The 19,294-nt window shown below is 43.1% G+C and overlaps 1 protein-coding gene across 1 annotated transcript in view; it reads left to right on the forward strand.

Moving 5' to 3' along the window:
- COL4A2 (collagen type IV alpha 2 chain) overlaps positions 1-19,294 on the forward strand; it is a 154,965-nt gene that overhangs the window by 133,549 nt on the left and 2,122 nt on the right. Inside the window, exons 38-47 of the mRNA XM_033145548.1 lie at positions 1,549-1,656; positions 4,091-4,162; positions 4,351-4,476; positions 6,138-6,254; positions 7,847-8,008; positions 8,098-8,196; positions 10,759-10,905; positions 11,716-11,832; positions 13,022-13,213; positions 16,262-16,548. Of these exons, the coding sequence (XP_033001439.1) occupies positions 1,549-1,656; positions 4,091-4,162; positions 4,351-4,476; positions 6,138-6,254; positions 7,847-8,008; positions 8,098-8,196; positions 10,759-10,905; positions 11,716-11,832; positions 13,022-13,213; positions 16,262-16,548 (1,427 nt within the window). The remainder of the gene's footprint in view (positions 1-1,548; positions 1,657-4,090; positions 4,163-4,350; positions 4,477-6,137; positions 6,255-7,846; positions 8,009-8,097; positions 8,197-10,758; positions 10,906-11,715; positions 11,833-13,021; positions 13,214-16,261; positions 16,549-19,294) is intronic.

Consider the following 19,294-nt stretch of genomic DNA (forward strand, 5'->3'; position numbering starts at 1 on the left):
TTTTTTTAAACCCCTGTTCTGCTTTCACCAGTGCTTTCATTTTTCCTAAAAAAATGTTTCGGGGTATTCTCATTTTCCTTCTCATATTGAAATAGTGTACTGCCTCTCAATGAGGCGAAACTTAGATTCACAAAATGTTTAGGGGCATGTGTACCCCCTGCGTCCCCCCAGAAAAAAAGCACTGGCTTTCACTATAAGAGGAGCAATCCTAATTCAGCCCTTGCGATGACCAGAGCAATCAAGCCACTGCTGCAGCCATAGGCCTTCAGCTCCTGCTAGCCAGGGCGGAAGGTAATGGTGGTGGGGTTTTGCTGTACCAGCTCTAAACAGGGACAGCAGAGGGGCCCACATTGGATATCTCTTCAGAAAATGGACCAGCTTTGGACCCAGTAGCTCCACTACCAGACCCCAAACAACGGGCTGGGTGCCTCGGAATGGTGGGAGGCACCAATTAGGGAACCCCCAGGTTCTGTAAACACAATTCCATAGAATCTTTGTACAATTCCACCGTACGTGGAAGAAATCTCCCTTACCTATGGTTACTACTTCCTTTTTCATAGACTTCGTATAATTTCCAATCAGCTGTATGCCATTTTAAAACAAAGTTCTATATGAGATAAGGCAACCCAGAATAAAGAGCCTTCATTAAAAGGAAAAAAGATGTTTGCACCAATATCTTTACCACTTGCAGGTTTTAATTACTCAAGGGATCTCATTGCAGCAGGGGGAAAACCACAACTATATTTATTTATGGTGATATTTTCTACATATACTTCCAAAATGTTTCAGCTTTCTGATGCACAGTATATTGCTGGAGATGCAAACAATATCTTAAACATTATAGACATATTTGGTGGGACTGCAACGTAAGAAAGCAGTATTGGATCAACGTAATATTATATAAGAAATGGCAGGGTTTAAATTAACTATAGAACCTACAGTTATGCTTTTAGGGAGTCCTATTTATGACATCTTAAAATGATCTGTATAAGATAGTAAAAGGTAAAGGGACCCCTGACCATTAGGTCCAGTCGTGTCCGACTCTGGGGTTGCGGCACTCATCTCGCTTTACTGGCTGAGGGAGCCGGTGTACAGCTTCCGGGTCATGTGTTCAGCATGACTAAGCCACTTCTGGCGAACCAGAGCAGCACACGGAAACGCCGTTTACCTTCCCGCCGGAGCAGTACCTATTTATCTACTTGCACTTTTGACGTGCTTTCGAACTGCTAGGTGGGCAGGAGCTGGGACCGAGCAACGGGAGCTCACCCTGTCGCAGGGATTCGAACCGCTGACCTTCTGATCGGCAAGCCCTAGACTCTGTGGTTTAGACCACAGCGCCACCCATTATTATTATTATTATTATTATTATTATTATTATATGATATTTTTAGTCAAATACAGACCAAATCAGATTTTTTCACATCAGATCATTAGGAGTTTTAGAATAGTTCACTCTTGTAAGAAATCCAATATCATTTTCACCACCATTAGAATTATGTTGTAACAATTCAAGGGTTGTTTAGTGATGGCTCTCTACTTGTTCTACAGGATTCCCAGGGCAGGTTGGCGAACAAGGTTTATCTGGCGATCCAGGATTTCCTGGATCATCAGGTGAAAAAGGAAGTTCTGGGTGGATTGGGCTTCCAGGAAGTAAAGGTAAAATTATATTCATCCTAGCTGTTAGTAACACATCATTGTATATTTTGGACTTAAGGAGAAGTTATGCACTCTTGTCTTGCCTGTTTCCAGTAAATGCTAGCAATACTTTCTTTGATGCTCTAATACACAAATTTTAGATTAGAGCTAATCTACACATTATGAAAAAGAAACATTTCTGTCTCTTTAAATGACTTTCTGACAGCAGCCTTGAAGGGAGGAAAGGAGCATCAGAACCATACTTGCCCTCCACCCCCACATTGCTAATTGTCCTGCAAACACACACATCTTGGCACAAGTATGTAGAAGCAACTTCACAAACTGTCAGGGGTAGATTTCACCAAACTACTGAGCCAGTAACAAAACAAGACAGGATGGAGGCAAGCATTTTATAACAAAGGTTTTACAACCAAAAACCAAACAGAAAACGGCTGAAATTCCTATTCCTTAACACCATGCATAATTTTTATACACCTCTGGCATGCCTGTGCCCCATTATTCACCTTCCCTTCCAACCCTATGTTGTAACTTTTCCTCATAAGAGCAGTTGGTTCAGCCTCTTGATTGGTTCCGAATTCTATATTGGTAGTCCAACCAAAGAGATAGCAATGCAAGAAGTCTAACAAAGAAGCCACAAACAGAAAACTCATTCAAGTTAGTGCAACAGGACAATTTCAGTCTTTAAATTTCTTTAGCCAGGCTCCTGTAGATATTGATGAAAATAAGTCCAGTCAGATGAAATATCAATGATGATACGCACAGATGTTAATTGATGAAGGCAAGTCCAATCAGATTAAATATTGAAGATGTTACACACAAAAGTTAGACAGGGTGTTGGTGTTTGTCCCCTGTTTCGCTCATGGACAGTTTTGGGCTTCTTCAGTAAATTCTTTCCCAGGGTTTACTGTATTTTCATACATACAAATTTACATGTTACATCTCATCTTAACTAGAACATCTAATCTTCTTCAAAATATTCTTTCTCAAGGTTTTGGTACATTTACACACTTTCAACTTCATATGCTAAGTTCTTTCTTGGCTTAAGCATTTATTCATTTAGCTAAATGAAATGTTCTAGTTAAGATGAGATGTAACATGTAAACAAACTTTTTTTCCTTCTCCTTCAATTGCGACAGGATATTTTCTTTTTTCACATTCTGTGCCTTCTTCCGAATTGCATTTTGTTGGATTAGAAAACCTCTCAAAACCACTTTGCTTGCGTCCCAAATAACCCTCAGATCTGTAGCCGAGTTCATATTTAATTCAAAATAGTCTTTTATGGTCTTTTGGGCATCTTTTGTAATCTGTTCATTCCTAAACAAGGCATCATTCATCCTCCATCTATAAAAAACCCTGCAGAGTTAGTTTTAGTTCCATGAAAACAGTGTTATGGTCAGAAGAAATCTTTGGTAATATTTCCGCTTTTGTTGCCCTTGGAACAAGGTCTTTTGTAATCCAAATGTAATCCAGGCAGCTAAGGGGTTGATTTGGGTCAGAAAAATATGTGAAGTCTTTTTCTGTTGGATATTTTAATCTCCAAATATCCAACAGATCTAAATTGTCCACCAAATCGAAGAACGTTTTGGGTAGTCTTCCATCATTTGAGAACTTTTGTCTTTGTGTTCTATCCATCAAGGTGGAGACTACTCCATTTAAATCTCCCATAAGGATTGTTTTGTAGTCCAAATAGTCCAACAGCCTTGTTCCAAGGTTTTTAAAGAAATCAGATTAGGTGCATAAATTCCCACCACTAAATGTTTTCTGCCTTGCGCATAGCTTAGACATCCTTCCTAGAAGGTTCACCTGGTGGGAAGAAGCGAGAATGAAAGGTTTTGTAACTCTTCCTTCCAAGGCGAGGGAGTGCAGCCTAGATAAGCCTGGCAGGATATCTAACTCTAGGCCCATAAACCCTTCCTAAGTTAAGTTAAATGTCTTGGTTATATGAGGCTGTACAGTTAACAATGTATTTCCATCTTTTTGAAATATTTGTTATAATCTCATTGCTAAAATGCTGCTGCTGTATAAAATCTATTTAAATGTTTTCTCAGAGTCAGTGAATCAGACAGACTAAAAATGTGTAAAGACTCACTTTAGCCTCCAGGATGGTTTTGGTTTTGACCAGTCAGAAATTTGTTTTTTTTTTATAAAAAAAAAGCAACAGACAAACTGTGATTCATGAGCTATAACACACTCAAGTTTTAAATTTGAGGCAAAACGTTTCATCTGGAGCAGAAATACTTTAATTGCTGCATCCTAGTGAGCACAATTGTTTAAAGTAATTGCAGCAAGTTTTTCTGATATAGCAATCAATGCAAAGCAAATGGCTCACATGAAGATGTTTCATTTTAAAAAAAAATGCATTGCCTCCAGGGAAATCTGTAATATTTGGTAAATCAGATCGAAGAATAACAAATAATGGGTGGCTTTTTGGCAGGTGCTGCTGGCACCAGAGGAATCCCTGGATTACATGGTTTGCCAAGTACCAAGGGCTTTCCAGGATCCCCAGGTATGTTCACATTATGTTGATGGTTAATGGGGTTGGCTATCTTACATTGTAGGTTCATCAGGGAATCTGTCTAAACATTTCAGCTTTCTGCACAGGATGCATAGGATAGTTTAAAATGAACATTGCTGAGATGTTCATTTCTGGGTCTGGAAAAGTGATATTAATTTATCTAAGTTTTTGCACAACAGGTCCAGATGGATATGGCCCACCAGGTTTCCCAGGTATTTGGGGTGACAAAGGTGCCGCTGGAGAGCCAAGCCCAATTGCAGGCAGCAGAGGAGCTCCTGGTCCAAAAGGAGAAAGAGGAGATCCAGGTCAGTCAGTTGTTCACTGGTTTTATACATGGCACCATCAATTAGCAAAATATATTTAACAAATTATAGGTTTCATTTAAGAAAGTACTCTCATGGCAAATTAGTGTGTGAAAAGGGTAGAGGCACATAAAAGTCAGAATGTGTGGGTCTCTGCCTGGCTGGAGGAGTCCAAAGGAAAGCAGAACAATACGTTTGGCACCAGATTGGCTGCAAGAGTTGCAAGAAGGATCCACTCCAGTATAAGGGGGGGGGCATGTTCTTCTGACCTGCCCCCTGTCCAAAGACCTGAGGAGCGAGATTATTACTCCCCTCCTCCTTTCCATCCCAGGTCGCTCATCAGCAGCTGCAATATTTTACATGGTAGCGGACCAGAACATCCAGACAACAGAGAAGGTTGCCAGATTCATTGAGAGGGCAATGAGACTAAGGGCCACAATTTGAAAGACAACTCGGCATATATGACTAGTCCATGCACCTGAGGTCTATATTTGTCTCGATCAGCTTATCTATATAGCTCTGAGGAACGAGAGTATCGTACCATCTCTACTGACTATTTCAGGCTGCCAAATTAGGGCCTCACTGCCTACCTTATTTCTAGCAGGAACAGAAACGATAACAGAGAAAATTGTTTGACTCTCTGAGAACGAGGTAACTATTTGAATGGCCTTTTAGCCTGGGGGTTCCATATGATTTATCAGTATATTTATATATTTGTGTACCTGACTGGTCTTTCTCCAGTGTTTTATCTGTATTCTTAGTCGCAGTGGCCTGTTGGCTACATGAATAAAGTTTGTTGTTGTTGTTGATGGCCAGCAGAGGTCAGTGTTTCTACATTGAAACAGGGAAAGGGGAAATGGAAGGATAAAGGGGGGGGGCAGAGCAAAGGCAAGGGCAAGGAGTAGGGAATGCAAAGGGAGAAAAATGCTTCCTAACAACTGATTTAAACCTGAATGCTCAATTTATCCCTGTAATCTGAAAATGTGAACCCCTGAATTTTAAATATCTTTATAATATGAATTTATAGTTATTAAAGAAAATATTGTTAAGATTTGTAATCCTACATCACTTGCTACCATTATATTATTTGGCATCCCACAAAGTTACGTGCAGATTCCGCTTTCCCAGGAAATTGTTTGTTAGGCAAGCGTTCACATAACAAGCTGATGATTTCCATTATTTCCTATGGGAACACTTCTGTGATTTGTCTGATGTCTCTCTTTCGCTGCATTATTTCTGCCCACACAGCTGCTGCCGACAAGCAAAATACCAACAAGTAAGGGAGTGGGCAAACTCTGTCTGTTCAAGTATCTGAATCAGCCATTTGTGTAGCGATGCTTTGGTATAATTCTTTCTGTTTGGATAGCTCTTTGTGTTATGGATAAAGAGTGTTCTGATAGCAAGACCTCCATGTATAGTAATCTCATGTGGAAGAAACAATATGCTTTGCGTCACCTCCAGATATGGTGATACTTACATTTCTTTTTTATTTATTTCTCTTTTTTATTATTAAATACTTTATTTACACCCATGCATCATACAAATAATTAATTTCTTGTGATGGGAAGCAGCCATAATAACAGCATTGTTAAAAACAAACAACATGCTGTCAGAATTTCTGTGCATCAATCTCCAGGAGTAACTATTTGATTTCTGATTGGCAGGACAGAGAGGCTCACCCGGTAGCCCCGGACCTGAGGGAAGACCAGGCCTTCCTGGAGTTTCAAACATATCTGGAGCACCTGGTGATGTGGGATCACCAGGTTTGGATGGTGTGCCAGGTAAACGCAATCCCACTGCTTTCAGTTGATACAGAGATCTTTTAGTGGTGACTTATCTTGATATTTTGATACCACTTCCTTAGTTTTGCCACCTAGTGTTCCCTTGGCGCAAATGAATCCTTTTCTTTTTCTTTTTGTCTTTTAGCATTGTTGTGGCTTCAACATTAGGTCTCTACTGAGCACTATGCTTTTCCTGTGCTGGGGGCCACCCACTGTTGGCTAAAGCAGGGTTTGTTTAGGAGTTTGCTACCTTTAGACGTTTTGGGCTTGCTGATCGGAAGGTCAGCAGTTCGAATCTGTGGAATGGAGTGAACTCCTTTTGCTCGGTCCCAGCTCCTGCCAACTTAGCAGTTCAAAAGCACGCCAGTGCAAGTAGATAAATAGGTACTGCTGTGGTGGGAAGGTAAACAACGTTTCCATGTGCTCTGGCTTCCGTCATCATGCTCCATTGTGCCAGAAGTGGTTTAGTCGTGCTGGCCACATGTCCCAAAATGTCGCCTGTTGATAAACGCTGGCTCCCTCGGCCTGAAGCAAGATGATTGCCACACCCCATAGTCAACTTTCACTGGACTTAACTGTCCAGGGATCCTTTACCTTTATCTTTTACCTTAAGTGGTTTGTGTATTTCTTGTAGGAAGACAATGTGGGGTTTCATACGAGGTAATGTGTTTTCTTTTGACAGGGTTCCCTCGCCCCCTCATGTTTAATGCTTCTAAGCTAACTATTGGTGTTTCCTTGCCACCCCACCTGAGCTGCTCTGTGTCTCTTGCCTGTGTGTTTGTTGGGTCTAGTGGGTTGCACTGACAGAGTATGGTGGGGAGGGGAGAGAGAGATCAGAGTCAGAAATGGAGCTGGAAGATAGATTACAGAGAGTAGCATATATCTGGTTATATAGCTACTTATTGGGATTCTAACTGGTTGGTCCTGGGTCTCAGTGGATGGACTGGGTGCTTATGCACAGAATGGGTTTATGGACAATTTTGGCATAGGTTTTGTAACTTCTGCCTATGTTTACACATTTTGCCATGCATACAGTGGTGTTTTGGATAAATTGATATTAAGACAACAGTTTGAAACCAATGAAAGGCTTAGTCTTAGGAACAAGCTTTGGTGAGCCAGGGCACAAGTCTTGTCCTGATGAAAAAATCATTTTTAAAAATTATTGTTCTATTTCTTATACTCCACCCATCTGACTGAGTTGCCCCAGCCACTCTGGGCAAAGCAGCAACTCTGATAAAAGCAGAAGCTCCAGAGACACTGCATTCAGAAGGCACTATCAGAAGAAATACAGGGAATAACCAGATGCACAAATGTAGACTCCTAGAATTGTAGCATTGGAAGCTACCCCAAGGAAAAGCTTTTTGTCTGGAAAAGTTTGTGTAAACTGCTCTCCCACTATCAGAAATGCCATTTCAGAGCTTGTCCATCTTTTCTTATTGACTTATTGACACGGATTCTGCAGGTAGGATTCTGCACCTTCAATTTAATTCAGCTGTACATTAACTTGCTACAATCAGGAGAAGACAGGCCACCAAAGATGTTGCCTATGTGGTCTTTCAGTCCAAGTTTTAAACTTTGTGTCTATATTGTAGGCTACCCAGGACCACCAGGACCACCAGGAATAGCTGCTCCACCTGGAACCAAAGGAGAAGTGGGGCAGGTCGGCATAACTGGAGAAGATGGTTCAAAAGGACTTAGAGGAGACCATGGGCCAGATGGGAGACCTGGAATTCCAGGGGTCCCTGGGGCAAAAGGTATGATGGCAAAACCTAGCATTAAGAGCAGCTACCAAAACAGATTAAGCAGACATGCAGTAACACCATTCCATTGTTTTGCCTTGAAGGATATAAAGGGGAACAAGGAATCATGGGTTTTGTTGGCGTATTGGGAATGCCTGGTGCCTCTGGCCCCACTGGACCCAAAGGAGACCGAGGATTTCCTGGTGAGTAACTATTTCTACTATGGCAGTTCATGCAGTGTTTATAAATCTCCAAAAGCTATTGCATTTTATAGACCAAAACACACGGCAGACCACTGGGCTTTCAGAGGGGCTTTCACCCCACCCCATATTTCTCCTACAAATCTCAGCAGAAATTTGAAGGTGAAACATGAGAGGGGCATTTGAAAGCCTTGGGCCAGATGCACCCTTTCCACAATCAGCTGATCAGCGGGTGGGAGTGCACCTTCAAATGCTTCTGCTTCCAACCTCCTCAGGTTTATTTTTTATATAGCTATTTCTTTAATACATTTACATCTTGACTTTCTGCAAAATCAGGGTACAAGGCAGCTTACAGCATTGAAAACCAACATTATAAATACAATAAAAGTAATAAAAGCAAACAAGTTAAAAACAATAATAAAAATACATCAAAACACATTTGGAAATTAAAAACAGCTTGCCCTGACAGCAGCAAAGTGATCAGCATTGTTTGAAGAAGAAATGCCTTGAAGGCAGGCAGGTTCCTGCCCCCACCAGCTGATGGGAGACATGCTGGAGCATTGAAGGTGCACCTTGCTGCCTCAGAGGAACAACTGGGAGCTTTCAGTTGCGCCTTTGAAGTCCCGCCCCTTCCTGCCCCCGCCTGATGCCTTTATGATGTCAGCTAAGGGGCAGGTGGGTGGGGCTTCCTGAAAACTGTTTCATGGGCCAAATGGGGAGACCTGGAGGTCATGTTAGATCTGCTGGAGGTCTGTGGAGAGTGAGTGAGGGAAAAGGGAAAGGAGGTTTTGACTGCTTCCGGCGTGGTGCCCTTGAGCGGATCGGGGAAAGAGCTCTGCTGAGGTGGAGCCGAACCCATTGCGGCAAGTGAGAGAGAGGGGGGGCGAGGACGACGCTAACCCCCCAGGAAGAATCGGGGGGAAAGGTCCCCATTCGGGAAAGGAGGTTTTGAGGTGAGACAGCCAAGGCAGAAGACCAGAGTACAGCAAAGGGGGGAAAGAGATCAGGTCTTCCCAAGAAAGGGAGACATGGTCAAGCTTGGAAGGAAATAATGAGTGGGTGAGTGAGGATAAGGACTGGCTAAATCCCCAGAAGACAGGCTGGAATGACAGAGTTAGGGACAAAAAAGAAGGGACAACTGAAGCAGCAGCTGCCAAGGTGCTGGGAGTGTCAGGATGATGCAGAAGGAGATACGTGTGCTGCCCTGTGAAGCTAAGGAAGAGTAGGAGAAGGGCTTCCCTCGGAAGAGCTGAGACAGAGGGGGAGAAAAAGGATTGCCAGTAGATGGACTTGCCAGAGAGGAGCGGGGAGTCACTCTCTGCCCTTATTTCTGCGAGGCTCAGGTGTGATGCAGTGCAACAGCAAGTGATAGTGAAGAAAAGAAAAGAACGAGAAGAGGGGAGGGGAGGAAGGTTCCTGTCTAGGGAATTGAGGTCTTTGGGGGATTTGAGAGATCCCTGGTTGCTAAGGCGAGAGGCAACTGTTTGAATGCCTGACATCAAGGGAGAGTGGTGGTTGTTAATGATAAAAATGAAAACAAAGCAAACACTAAAAAAACAATTTTCAGTCTCAGGGTCAGGATGTCTATATAACTGGTTTACGCAGTCTTTCCCTTCCTGGTCTAATAGGAAGGTAATAAAAAAATAGTAACTGTGATGTCAACCATGGATCAATTCTAACCTGGGGCCTTAATTTTACAATTTAACAAACAGTCAAAGAAGGGGTACAGGGAGCTAGGGATTGAGTTAGGAGATTCACATTGGCACGAAGGAGCCACAGGGCCAGAGGAATCAGGCTCTCCATTGGCAGAAGGCAACAGAGGGTTTGGACACAGCACAATGACCAGGGAGGAGAGATCCCACTGCTCTGCCCCTGTGTGCTTCTCCTCTGGGCTTCCTCACACTCGGCCCTCCAGATGTTTTGAGACTACAGTTCCCATCATCCCTGACCACTAGTCCTGCTAGCTAGGGATCATGGGAGTTGTAGGCCAAAAACATCTGGAGGGCCGAGGTTGAGGAAGCCTGAAATAGATTCTGGTTTAAAGGCCTCCTACTTGCTCTGCTGAACTTCTTAAACTTCCATGTCCAAGTTTGCCATGACACCAGCACTGCTTCTATCCAGTGTTAGAAACTGAGGTGTGAGAGCTAGGAGCCAAATGGCACTTTAAACCTAAGAATACAAAGCTGAAAATGAATGAACTGCAGCTAAAGTATTGTGTTCATTTTTCACATGGTCTAGTCCTTCCTCTGCCCGCCCTGCTAATATTAAGAGGGATTCTTCTCCAGTCTTCTGAGAGTGGCTGGAAGTGAGGAGGCAGGAAAAGGTCCTCCTTTCCTTCCACTCTGCAGTTTTAATCTGAAATCTTAGGCGCAGTACTGTGTCCAGAGCTTAGAAACTGCTCGCACTGATGAAATTCCTTGTCACAAAATGTGCCTAGAACAATGGGAGTTTCGAACACTGCTTTTGAAAATGAGCAATAAGCTCCTGGGTCAACTAACGAGAAACAGTGCCCAAGGCAAGTGCAATATTCCATCTGTTACTTTGTTGTGCATTTTTAACTTTCAGGATTTCAGGGACCTCCAGGTTCCCCTGGACTGCCTCCTGTCCTTCCTAAACTGGTTTCAGAACAAGGGATCCCAGGTGCTCCTGGATACAGAGGGCTTCCTGGCACGTTGGGTGAGATGGGTCCTCAAGGCCCACCAGGATCTCCAGGTAGGAACATGGCCTCAGTGAGTTAAGGCTGTTTTTCATGGCCCAATCCTGCTTTGCATATAACATTTTCTCCCAATAAATTGGAATTTTAATGAAGAAGGCTCATGCAGTGATTCTCCAAATCAGGTCAGGGGCTCACAGAAATTTAGTTGGTGACTTTGGGGGAACCTAACTGAAAACTCCCCATGAATGTACAACTCTGTACCAATACTTTTCATATTTCTGCCACTTTTGAGTCATTCCAGAAGTACGTCCCTGAGGGGGGGGGGAACCATTACGGGATAATGGGCCCCTCATGACTCAAGCTAGTGTTGATTTGCTGGCATGCCAAGCTTCAGAAATGATGCCCAGTACTTTCTGACCTGTCCTTCTGAGCTCTAGACAAAATAAAGCACATCCAATCTTTTCTTCTTTCTCCAGATCCCATTCTGGCACAGCTAACTCACCTGTCCCCGTCCCTGTCTCTGATAAGACTGAAATCTGTAGGCAATTCCACCCTCATTCAAAACATGTATGCCATAATTGTAGTCAGAGGTATTTGCCGTAGGAGCACTGCTCTTGTTGATGACAAAGAGGCCTGAATAGGATGGTTTCCTCTTCCTTCAAATAATACGTGCCTCCTCCATCCATCCTTATTCATCCATTTCTGCATGCAAGCCACTTTGCTCTGGACTTCTTCATAAAAACATGACTATCTGGGCTTCATATCTGCACATCTAGTATTCAGAGAGCTTGAATGGACTCTGTTCCCCATGACAATCTTATTACAACATGGTATGGATTATGATTCTGTTTAAATTTACTTTCAAGGTTCTAGAGGCCCCATGGGTAAACAAGGACTGCAAGGAAGAGGGGGAATACCTGCAGCTCCAGGCTTCAGAGGTGATCAAGGGAGAACAGGACTGCAGGGCCCAGGGGGCTTTGAAGGTAAATACCCGTCCTGGGTCTCCCACCCCCTTTCTTATCCACTAGGGTTTTTGCTCACTTGAAAATAAATCTACATCAACTAATTATATGAGTTACAGGTGGGTAGCCATGTTGGTCTGCCATAGTCGAAACAAAATAGGAAATTCTTTCCAGTAGCACCTTAGAGACCAACTGAGTTTGTTCTTGGTATGAGCTTTCGTGTGCATGCACACTTCTTCAGATACCTAATTATATGAGTTTTCAGCACAATCTTATGCATGTTTACTCAGACATTATTCCCAGACATTATTCCCAGGTAAGTGGTACTGGATTGCACCCTTAATTGTTAACCAAATCTGCATAAATTTATTTGCATATGAGGGGGAAACAGTCATTGTAAAAAAAATTAAAAAAAATTAAGTTTACTTTGTTAGTAGTCGTTGCAGCGTTTTGGAAGAGGTGCTCCATCTTCTCTGCTAAACAAAAGGGGCCCCATTTTCAGTTTGTAGCTTTAGAAGTACCTGGATTTAAGAATAAACCCCAAACAAATGCATTTCAGTTTATTCTACAGTGTCTGGCTCACAGTTCCCATTCCTAACCATGGGGCGCCCCTGTGCCTCCCCGAAAAAGAAACACAAAGTGGTGAACCCCTTTGTTGTCAACTTCATTTAGGGACAACTCCAGCATGGAAGACCACAATGCATGCAGTGAAGATCTTGTGCTTTGCAATAGAATTGGATCGGGTAACAGGGTAGAATGAAATCAAAATGTAAGTTGTTGACATGGAGCTGTGGGAGATATAGCTCCCCCCAAAAAACAGTTCAAAGTTGTGGCAGGAGAGTAAAAGTCATTCTGTTACTGCTCCCCACTTAAACTCCCTGCATATGGAATACCTGCAAGATGATAAGAGCTACTGACATGAGAATATTCAGCCACACAGCACCCAGCCATAGAGGCCAAAAGGGTAGAAGAGGACTACATGATGTCAGGTGACATTGAGGAGGGTTTATATGCACACAAAGCAAACACTTTTATCATCAGATGTCAGAGCCACTGTAAAAATGGCTTCAGCTGTGAACACCTAGCCTCTTCTCCTGGTTTATTCAGCACTGAGCAGATGGAGGTTCCTATGGAATTCTTTCCATAAGCAGTGAAACCTTTAAGTCAGTTTACTTCCTGCAACCTTTATGCTTCCTTTTCCTCTCCGCAGGTGCAGCAGGTGACCCAGGTACTCCTGGGCTGCCAGGTATGCCCGGCCGCAGCATCAACATGGGGTATCTTTTGGTGAAGCACAGCCAGGCGGATCAAGAGCCCATGTGTCCAGTGGGAATGAGCAAACTCTGGAGTGGATACAGCTTGCTCTACTTTGAAGGACAAGATAAGGCACACAATCAGGACCTAGGTATGCATTTATGAGCTGAGCACTCTTCACATGGTTTTGTAAAAACAACAACAACAACAACAACCTGCATTTTAAACCTAACCAATAATTTTCAAAACAAAATAAAATAAAAAATTCCTTCCAGTAGCACCTTAGAGACCAACTAGGTTTGTTCTTGGTATGAGCTTTCGTGTGCATGCACACTTCTTCAGATAATTTTCAGGCAGCTAATAGAAATTACATACCGGTATGTGGATGAAGAAAAGCTATTTTGAGATGTTAGGTACAAGCATAAATTTATCATACATAAAACAATACAGAGAGAGGAGAAAACCACAGAGAAGCTTGGCTCTTCTGCTCCTATTCAGTTTAATAATTTGAGAAAGCAACATTCTTAGCCCAAAGCCCAGTAGCATGTGTAAGTGCTTTCAGCATGCCTGAAGTAGTTCAACAGTAGTTTCAAAGAGTTTTCAATCCCTTCATTAAATGCAAGTGGTATTATACTGTTTATACTGGTATAATGCTTCATTCTGGTTTTCATTATGTTTTTATGACTTCTCCATACAATTTTTCTTGGACTAAAATAAAAAATATTTCTTCTTTAAACAGCGGCAGATGTAATGGTTCAAGAAAGATGGGAGAAAAGAGAGAGGGCAACTATGTGGAATTCTTGGTTTGCTGTTAGCTCTTCAACAGTCTTATCCCCAAAAAGCAGGCATCACCCTGTTCTCAAATAACTAAAAGTTATTCCAGTTTGGGTTATTGCACCATGAGAAATGCAGTCAGGAGGCAGCAGCATCACTAGCATAGCACACTCAACTGCTAATACTCAGGATGGCACAATTGCATGGATGCATCATTACAGCACTGGCAGAAGTTGCTAACAGAAAGCCATTGCACCATTCAGAAGAGGGCAGAAATTAGGGGCAAATGGAAATAGCTTGTCTGCATTTGTTCCTATTCTCATCTGCAGGTGCCAGCTAATGGAGTGCAAATGTGGATGTGCAACAATCAGGCTGCAGAAACACTATGCATTCAAAGCACACCCTCCTCTTCAGGAATCCTGGGCACTGTGGTTCACAGTGCAACAGTTCCCAACACCTTTAACAAACTACAGTTCCCAGGATTAATTGGGAGGGGTGCTTTGAATGTGTGCTCCAATACCTGGCATAGCAGAAGTGATCTTACCAGAACCACTCATAACACTCTTACTTCTTTAGAATCCAGAGTGCAGAAAAGTATCATTGAAATCATGTGGCCAAGATCTTTGAAGTCTTTAGATATGGACTCAGAATAAAGTATCAGGAATTAGAGCACCAGAAACCAGTAGAATCCATTAGATCATAGTGATTTCAGAAGTGGTGAATTGAAAAATGTACTCTTTGAAGTTGGAGTTTTGATGAAGGGCCTCCCCCAGCCTCTTAAGGTTTCTGTGCGCCTCTGTTCTAGCTCTAATGAACCTACCTGAGAGTTAAACTTTCAGAACAAATTACAGAGAGACACTAATGAAGGTTTTGGCTCTTCTGGAGAGAACCCAAGAGGTCCTGCAACTAATTAGTTCTAAACAACTATTTTCTTCCCATTCCCACCACCCTTCCCTCCCCACCCTCTCACTATATATGAGGGCCTGGTGACTTCTGTTTCAGTGTCTCTGAAGAAGTGTGCATGCACATGAAAGCTCATACCAAGAACAAACTTAGTTGGTCTCTAAGGTGCTACTGGAAGGAATTTTTTATTTTATTTTGTTTTGACTATGGCAGACCAACACGGCTACCTACCTGGAACTGGAACTATTTTCTTGTTAGTATCCACTCCAGAGAACGGAACATTTCAGAGCTAGTTATCTGACCAAACTCTAATTTATTACTTATTTATATGCCACCTTTCATCAAAAGATCTCAGTGCAGTTCACAAGATAAACATGCAAGATAAAAGCACAAAAAATAGTTAAAACTCTAGCCAGGGTCCTTAAAAATGCCTTTATTGAGCCACATTTCCAACTGATGCCCACTGCAGTTTTGGATGACCACTATAACAAGATCCCATAGACAGACAGACTTTGTATTTGTGGTCAGCTTCAGGTGGGAGACATCACTCGTTATCTGTTAGTCTGCCACTTACATAGAGACCCAAGAGATCACTTTCTGAAATCCTTGTTCACATAAGCAAGCAGGTACACCCTGGCAGAAGTGGTTCGGTTTCTTTTGAGAGACAGTAATAGCTTTGTAACACAGAGAGTGGCCCTCTTTTGTACTGGCGGGGGGGGGAATCAGGAAAAAGGAGCATGATAAAATTGCTATAAGTTGTTTTAGTGATTTTGAGGTTTCATTTTAAATCAAGCTAGATTTAAGCTTGTTGGTGTCTCTGGTATCTTCTCTCTTACATCATGGATGTTTGCTTATATTATGGATGCACGTTCAGGATTATTTTATTAATACTATTGTATGGGGTGTTGGGGGAGGTGTAGTACCTCTGCTAAGGACACATCATGCTCCTTCTGGGGTAGTTTGCCTACCTTTGGTCCCCACCCTGCACTCAGCTCTCACCTGTGGCTCCTAGAAGCTGTCAGCATGTGACAGTGGCCACAGTGCCAGGGAGATTCCTTTGCCTGGTCAGCTAAATCAGGTGAGGGGAGCCAATGGGTCTCAAACCCTCGGTGATTTTGGGGCTTCTCCTGCATGTGAAGACAGGCTCTGGTGGATTGAGCAGACAAGAACAATAGTGGGTCCAATGGTCAAGAAAGCAGTTTCTTAACCTGAAACTGACACGGGGACAAACAGAAGAAGCTGCTTTCCTTTGGACCCCGTCAATGAAGCCAAGGAGGGGGTCTTGTCGTCTGGGCAGCCCAGGACCCCTCCACACACCCTGCCCAGACTTGTTCCCAAGGGAGGTCACTTTGGTGCTGCCAATGCAGCGATTTGACTTTACTGCTGGAGGTGCACTCCATTGTCTCTTGAGAGAGACAGGTGCCAAAAACTATTGCTATAAGTTTGTCATGGCCTTAGGCTAGAACCATAAATGTATTATCTAAAACCAGAACTAATGAAGGTTTGTGTTTGACTTTTCCAGGTCTAGCTGGTTCATGTTTGACTCGATTCAGCACTATGCCTTTTCTTTACTGCAATCCTGGGGACGTCTGCTATTATGCAAGTCGCAATGATAAGTCTTATTGGCTCTCAACGACAGCCCCTCTTCCAATGATGCCTGTGCAAGAAGAAGAAATCCGGCCTTATATCAGCCGTTGCTCCGTCTGTGAAGCGCCGGCTGTTGCCATAGCCATTCACAGCCAAGATGCCACTATTCCCCACTGTCCTGAAGGATGGCGCAGCTTGTGGATCGGCTATTCCTTCCTCATGGTATTTGCTTGTTTTCTTGATAGGGAAACAAAGATTTTAAAATATACCTCTATATCCTGCCTTCGTGCATGCCTTCCCTTCCCACTTGATAGCCAACTAACCTGTGCAGTAAGTGCACTTTGGAAGTTGGCACAGCAAGAAGCAGCTCTTCCAAGCGGGAACGAGAAGAGGGATGTTTCATGAGCAGAAACATTCAGTGTTTGAGTGGAAGAAAAAGATTCTCACTTAGCCAGATGGGTGGGGGAGAAATAAATTGTTGTTGTTGTTGTTAAACCAATAGAAATGTTAAAATCAAACTGGAAACCCAAAGTTGCTGAAGTGTCCTCTGAGGCATCTAAAGATAACAATTTGATTGCCAAGAGGGGAACCCAAGTTCTCTGCTATGGTGATAAAAAAATATTACTATAATTGAGAGTGCCTTTTGTGGAGTACATGGTAGAAAAGGGTTTGTACTGACCCATTTTTGGCACTTTGAGAAATCAAGGAGAGGTTCCTACATTCTGCAGACTGAATCCCACTTTTGTTCTGTTAGCAGGAAGTTGGGTGCCAGGAAGGAGTACCAAGCAGTGGAGGTTCCTTTGAAGATCTTCTCAGTTCCTCACAATTTAATTTTCTTTATTTTCATTTTAGACAATTCTAGGAGTGTATTTTTCCACCAGGCAGCAGAGAATTGAACTTCAGCCCCCTTTGTCCCCAGTAGAAAAAAGTGCTGCCGTCTTCAGTAAATGGAAAAACACAGGAAAGGCATGGCTGGCCTCTTCTAGCATTAGAGAAGCAGCCTTTTCACTCATCCCTGGATTCTGGCATCAGATCTCAGGAACGTGAAGAAGGGCCTCACCAGACCTCCTGTATTTGTGTGGGGTACTCTGAAAGCCCTCTTTGGCTTGAGATCACAGTTAACACTGTTAACATCATTTCCTTGAATTGCACTCAGAAATGCACAGGAAGACAGAGAAGCTGCTTGAACTAGTGTTCCCCATGAGCTATGCTCAGGTGACATGATACATTTTGAACCAATCTTCATAGCCGTATTCTGGCCTGGGTCTGTACAAGGCAAAGCTGGCACACCAGCCTCATCTACTAGAAAGCTGTTGCCACATCAGCATCTGGAGGAAGGGCCAGATCTTACAGCTTTCTCACACTGATTCTCACAACACTGAAGTAAATTGGTATATTGGTTTCTGACTCATTTTTAATAATTCTGTATATCAAGGAAATTTTATCTCAATACTTAAGAAAGGTCTTGCAACTACGTCTCTTCCAGTTCCCACAGAGCAGGCTCAAGTAGATTTTTCAAGAAGCATGGGAAGGAATTTCCCTTGGTAAAGTTGTAGAGAAGTTTTCCCCCACCGCTTGCCACCGTATAGGGTTATTGGCGTTTTCCCCCACCCCTTTCAGTAGCAAGTAGGGGGAAATGTAGGATTTCCTCACTCCCCCGCCTCCAGCTATCCCAGCCACCGGCGTCCGGAGTGAGGAAAAATCCTCTTTTACTTTTGCCTGTACCCAGCCCTCCGGCCGGGTCAAGGTAGATCTTTCGCTGCCACCACCCCCTGGAATTTGGAACCTGGCTGACGCCACAGGACAAAGCGCGGGGGCCGCTTTTCCTGCGTTCCAGCAGACAGCCTCCCCGGCTCAAACAGAGCTACAGATATTTAACTTTTAACGGTAGAATGACCAATTGGTTAGGACTGGAATTAGCCAAGCAAACGTTAGAGCAAACAGGAGACAAGAACAGGAGTTCTCTAAAACATCTTTTAATTAAAGGTTAGCAAAACACAAAAGGCACAGTTTCCAAAAAACAAGGCACATGCTTAAAAACAACAAAACATTCTAATTAACTAGGCTAGACTAGACTAGATACACATACTTAATCCCTCTCCCTCAGGCAGGGTTTGATACTTAACTGCTTTAGCATCTGAATGAGCTGGCAAAAGTCCTTAGTTGTTCCCCCAAACCATAAAGGCTAGTAGGTGTGAGAAAGTCCTTCGACGCCTCAGCTCTTCAGCAGCAATCTTCCGGCAGTAGGCAAAGCTCCAAGCTCCAAAGCTAAGCCCTTAGCTCCTAGCTCTCTCTTTACATGACACAGCCCAGCATAGATAAGGGTTTAACCCACGTGGACCCTCTATTCAGTATCCAATAGAGGACCTAGCCTCTAACCCCGTTAGCCAATTACTGCCCTTAGGTCGTTAGTCTCAGCTGTCACAGATGAAAGGGCAGCTGTGAGTCTGGGCTGTTACCTCCTTGATTACTCATCCACTTAATAAACACCAGCTGGCCCCAGCCTAGTTCTCATCAGGGCCAGGGTGCCTCTCTGAAGCCAAACTTACATATCTCCCGTGATCTTCTGATTGTACAATCCTTAAAGGCAACTCCTTTTTACATTCCCAAAGGGCATTTCTCGGTCATTTTCCCATGGTGCAGCGATACCCACAATTCTGTTTTACCCAGAGACCTTTATTTCCAAAACCAAAGATTTGGTATTTCACTACAAAAGTGTATCTGCAAATGTGTCCGGATGCAATTTGCTTGTGCAGATGTGTATGTGTCCCCCCCCTTTGTTGGTGGCCTTTATAGTTGTTTTGGTCATTAAGTTGCAAGAGAGAAGATTGGACCCTGACCAGATGGGCTACCTACTGAAAGAATCTCTTAATTTTTTTCTGGATTGGGTTTCATTTTATCAGCTTTTATCCAGTCCATTATTGATTCTAGATTCAGCACTTCTGCCATTTTACCTGACTCCAATTAA

The sequence above is a fragment of the Lacerta agilis genome, chromosome 3 (genome assembly GCF_009819535.1).
Source record: "Lacerta agilis isolate rLacAgi1 chromosome 3, rLacAgi1.pri, whole genome shotgun sequence".
NCBI classification, from domain to species: domain Eukaryota; kingdom Metazoa; phylum Chordata; class Lepidosauria; order Squamata; family Lacertidae; genus Lacerta; species Lacerta agilis.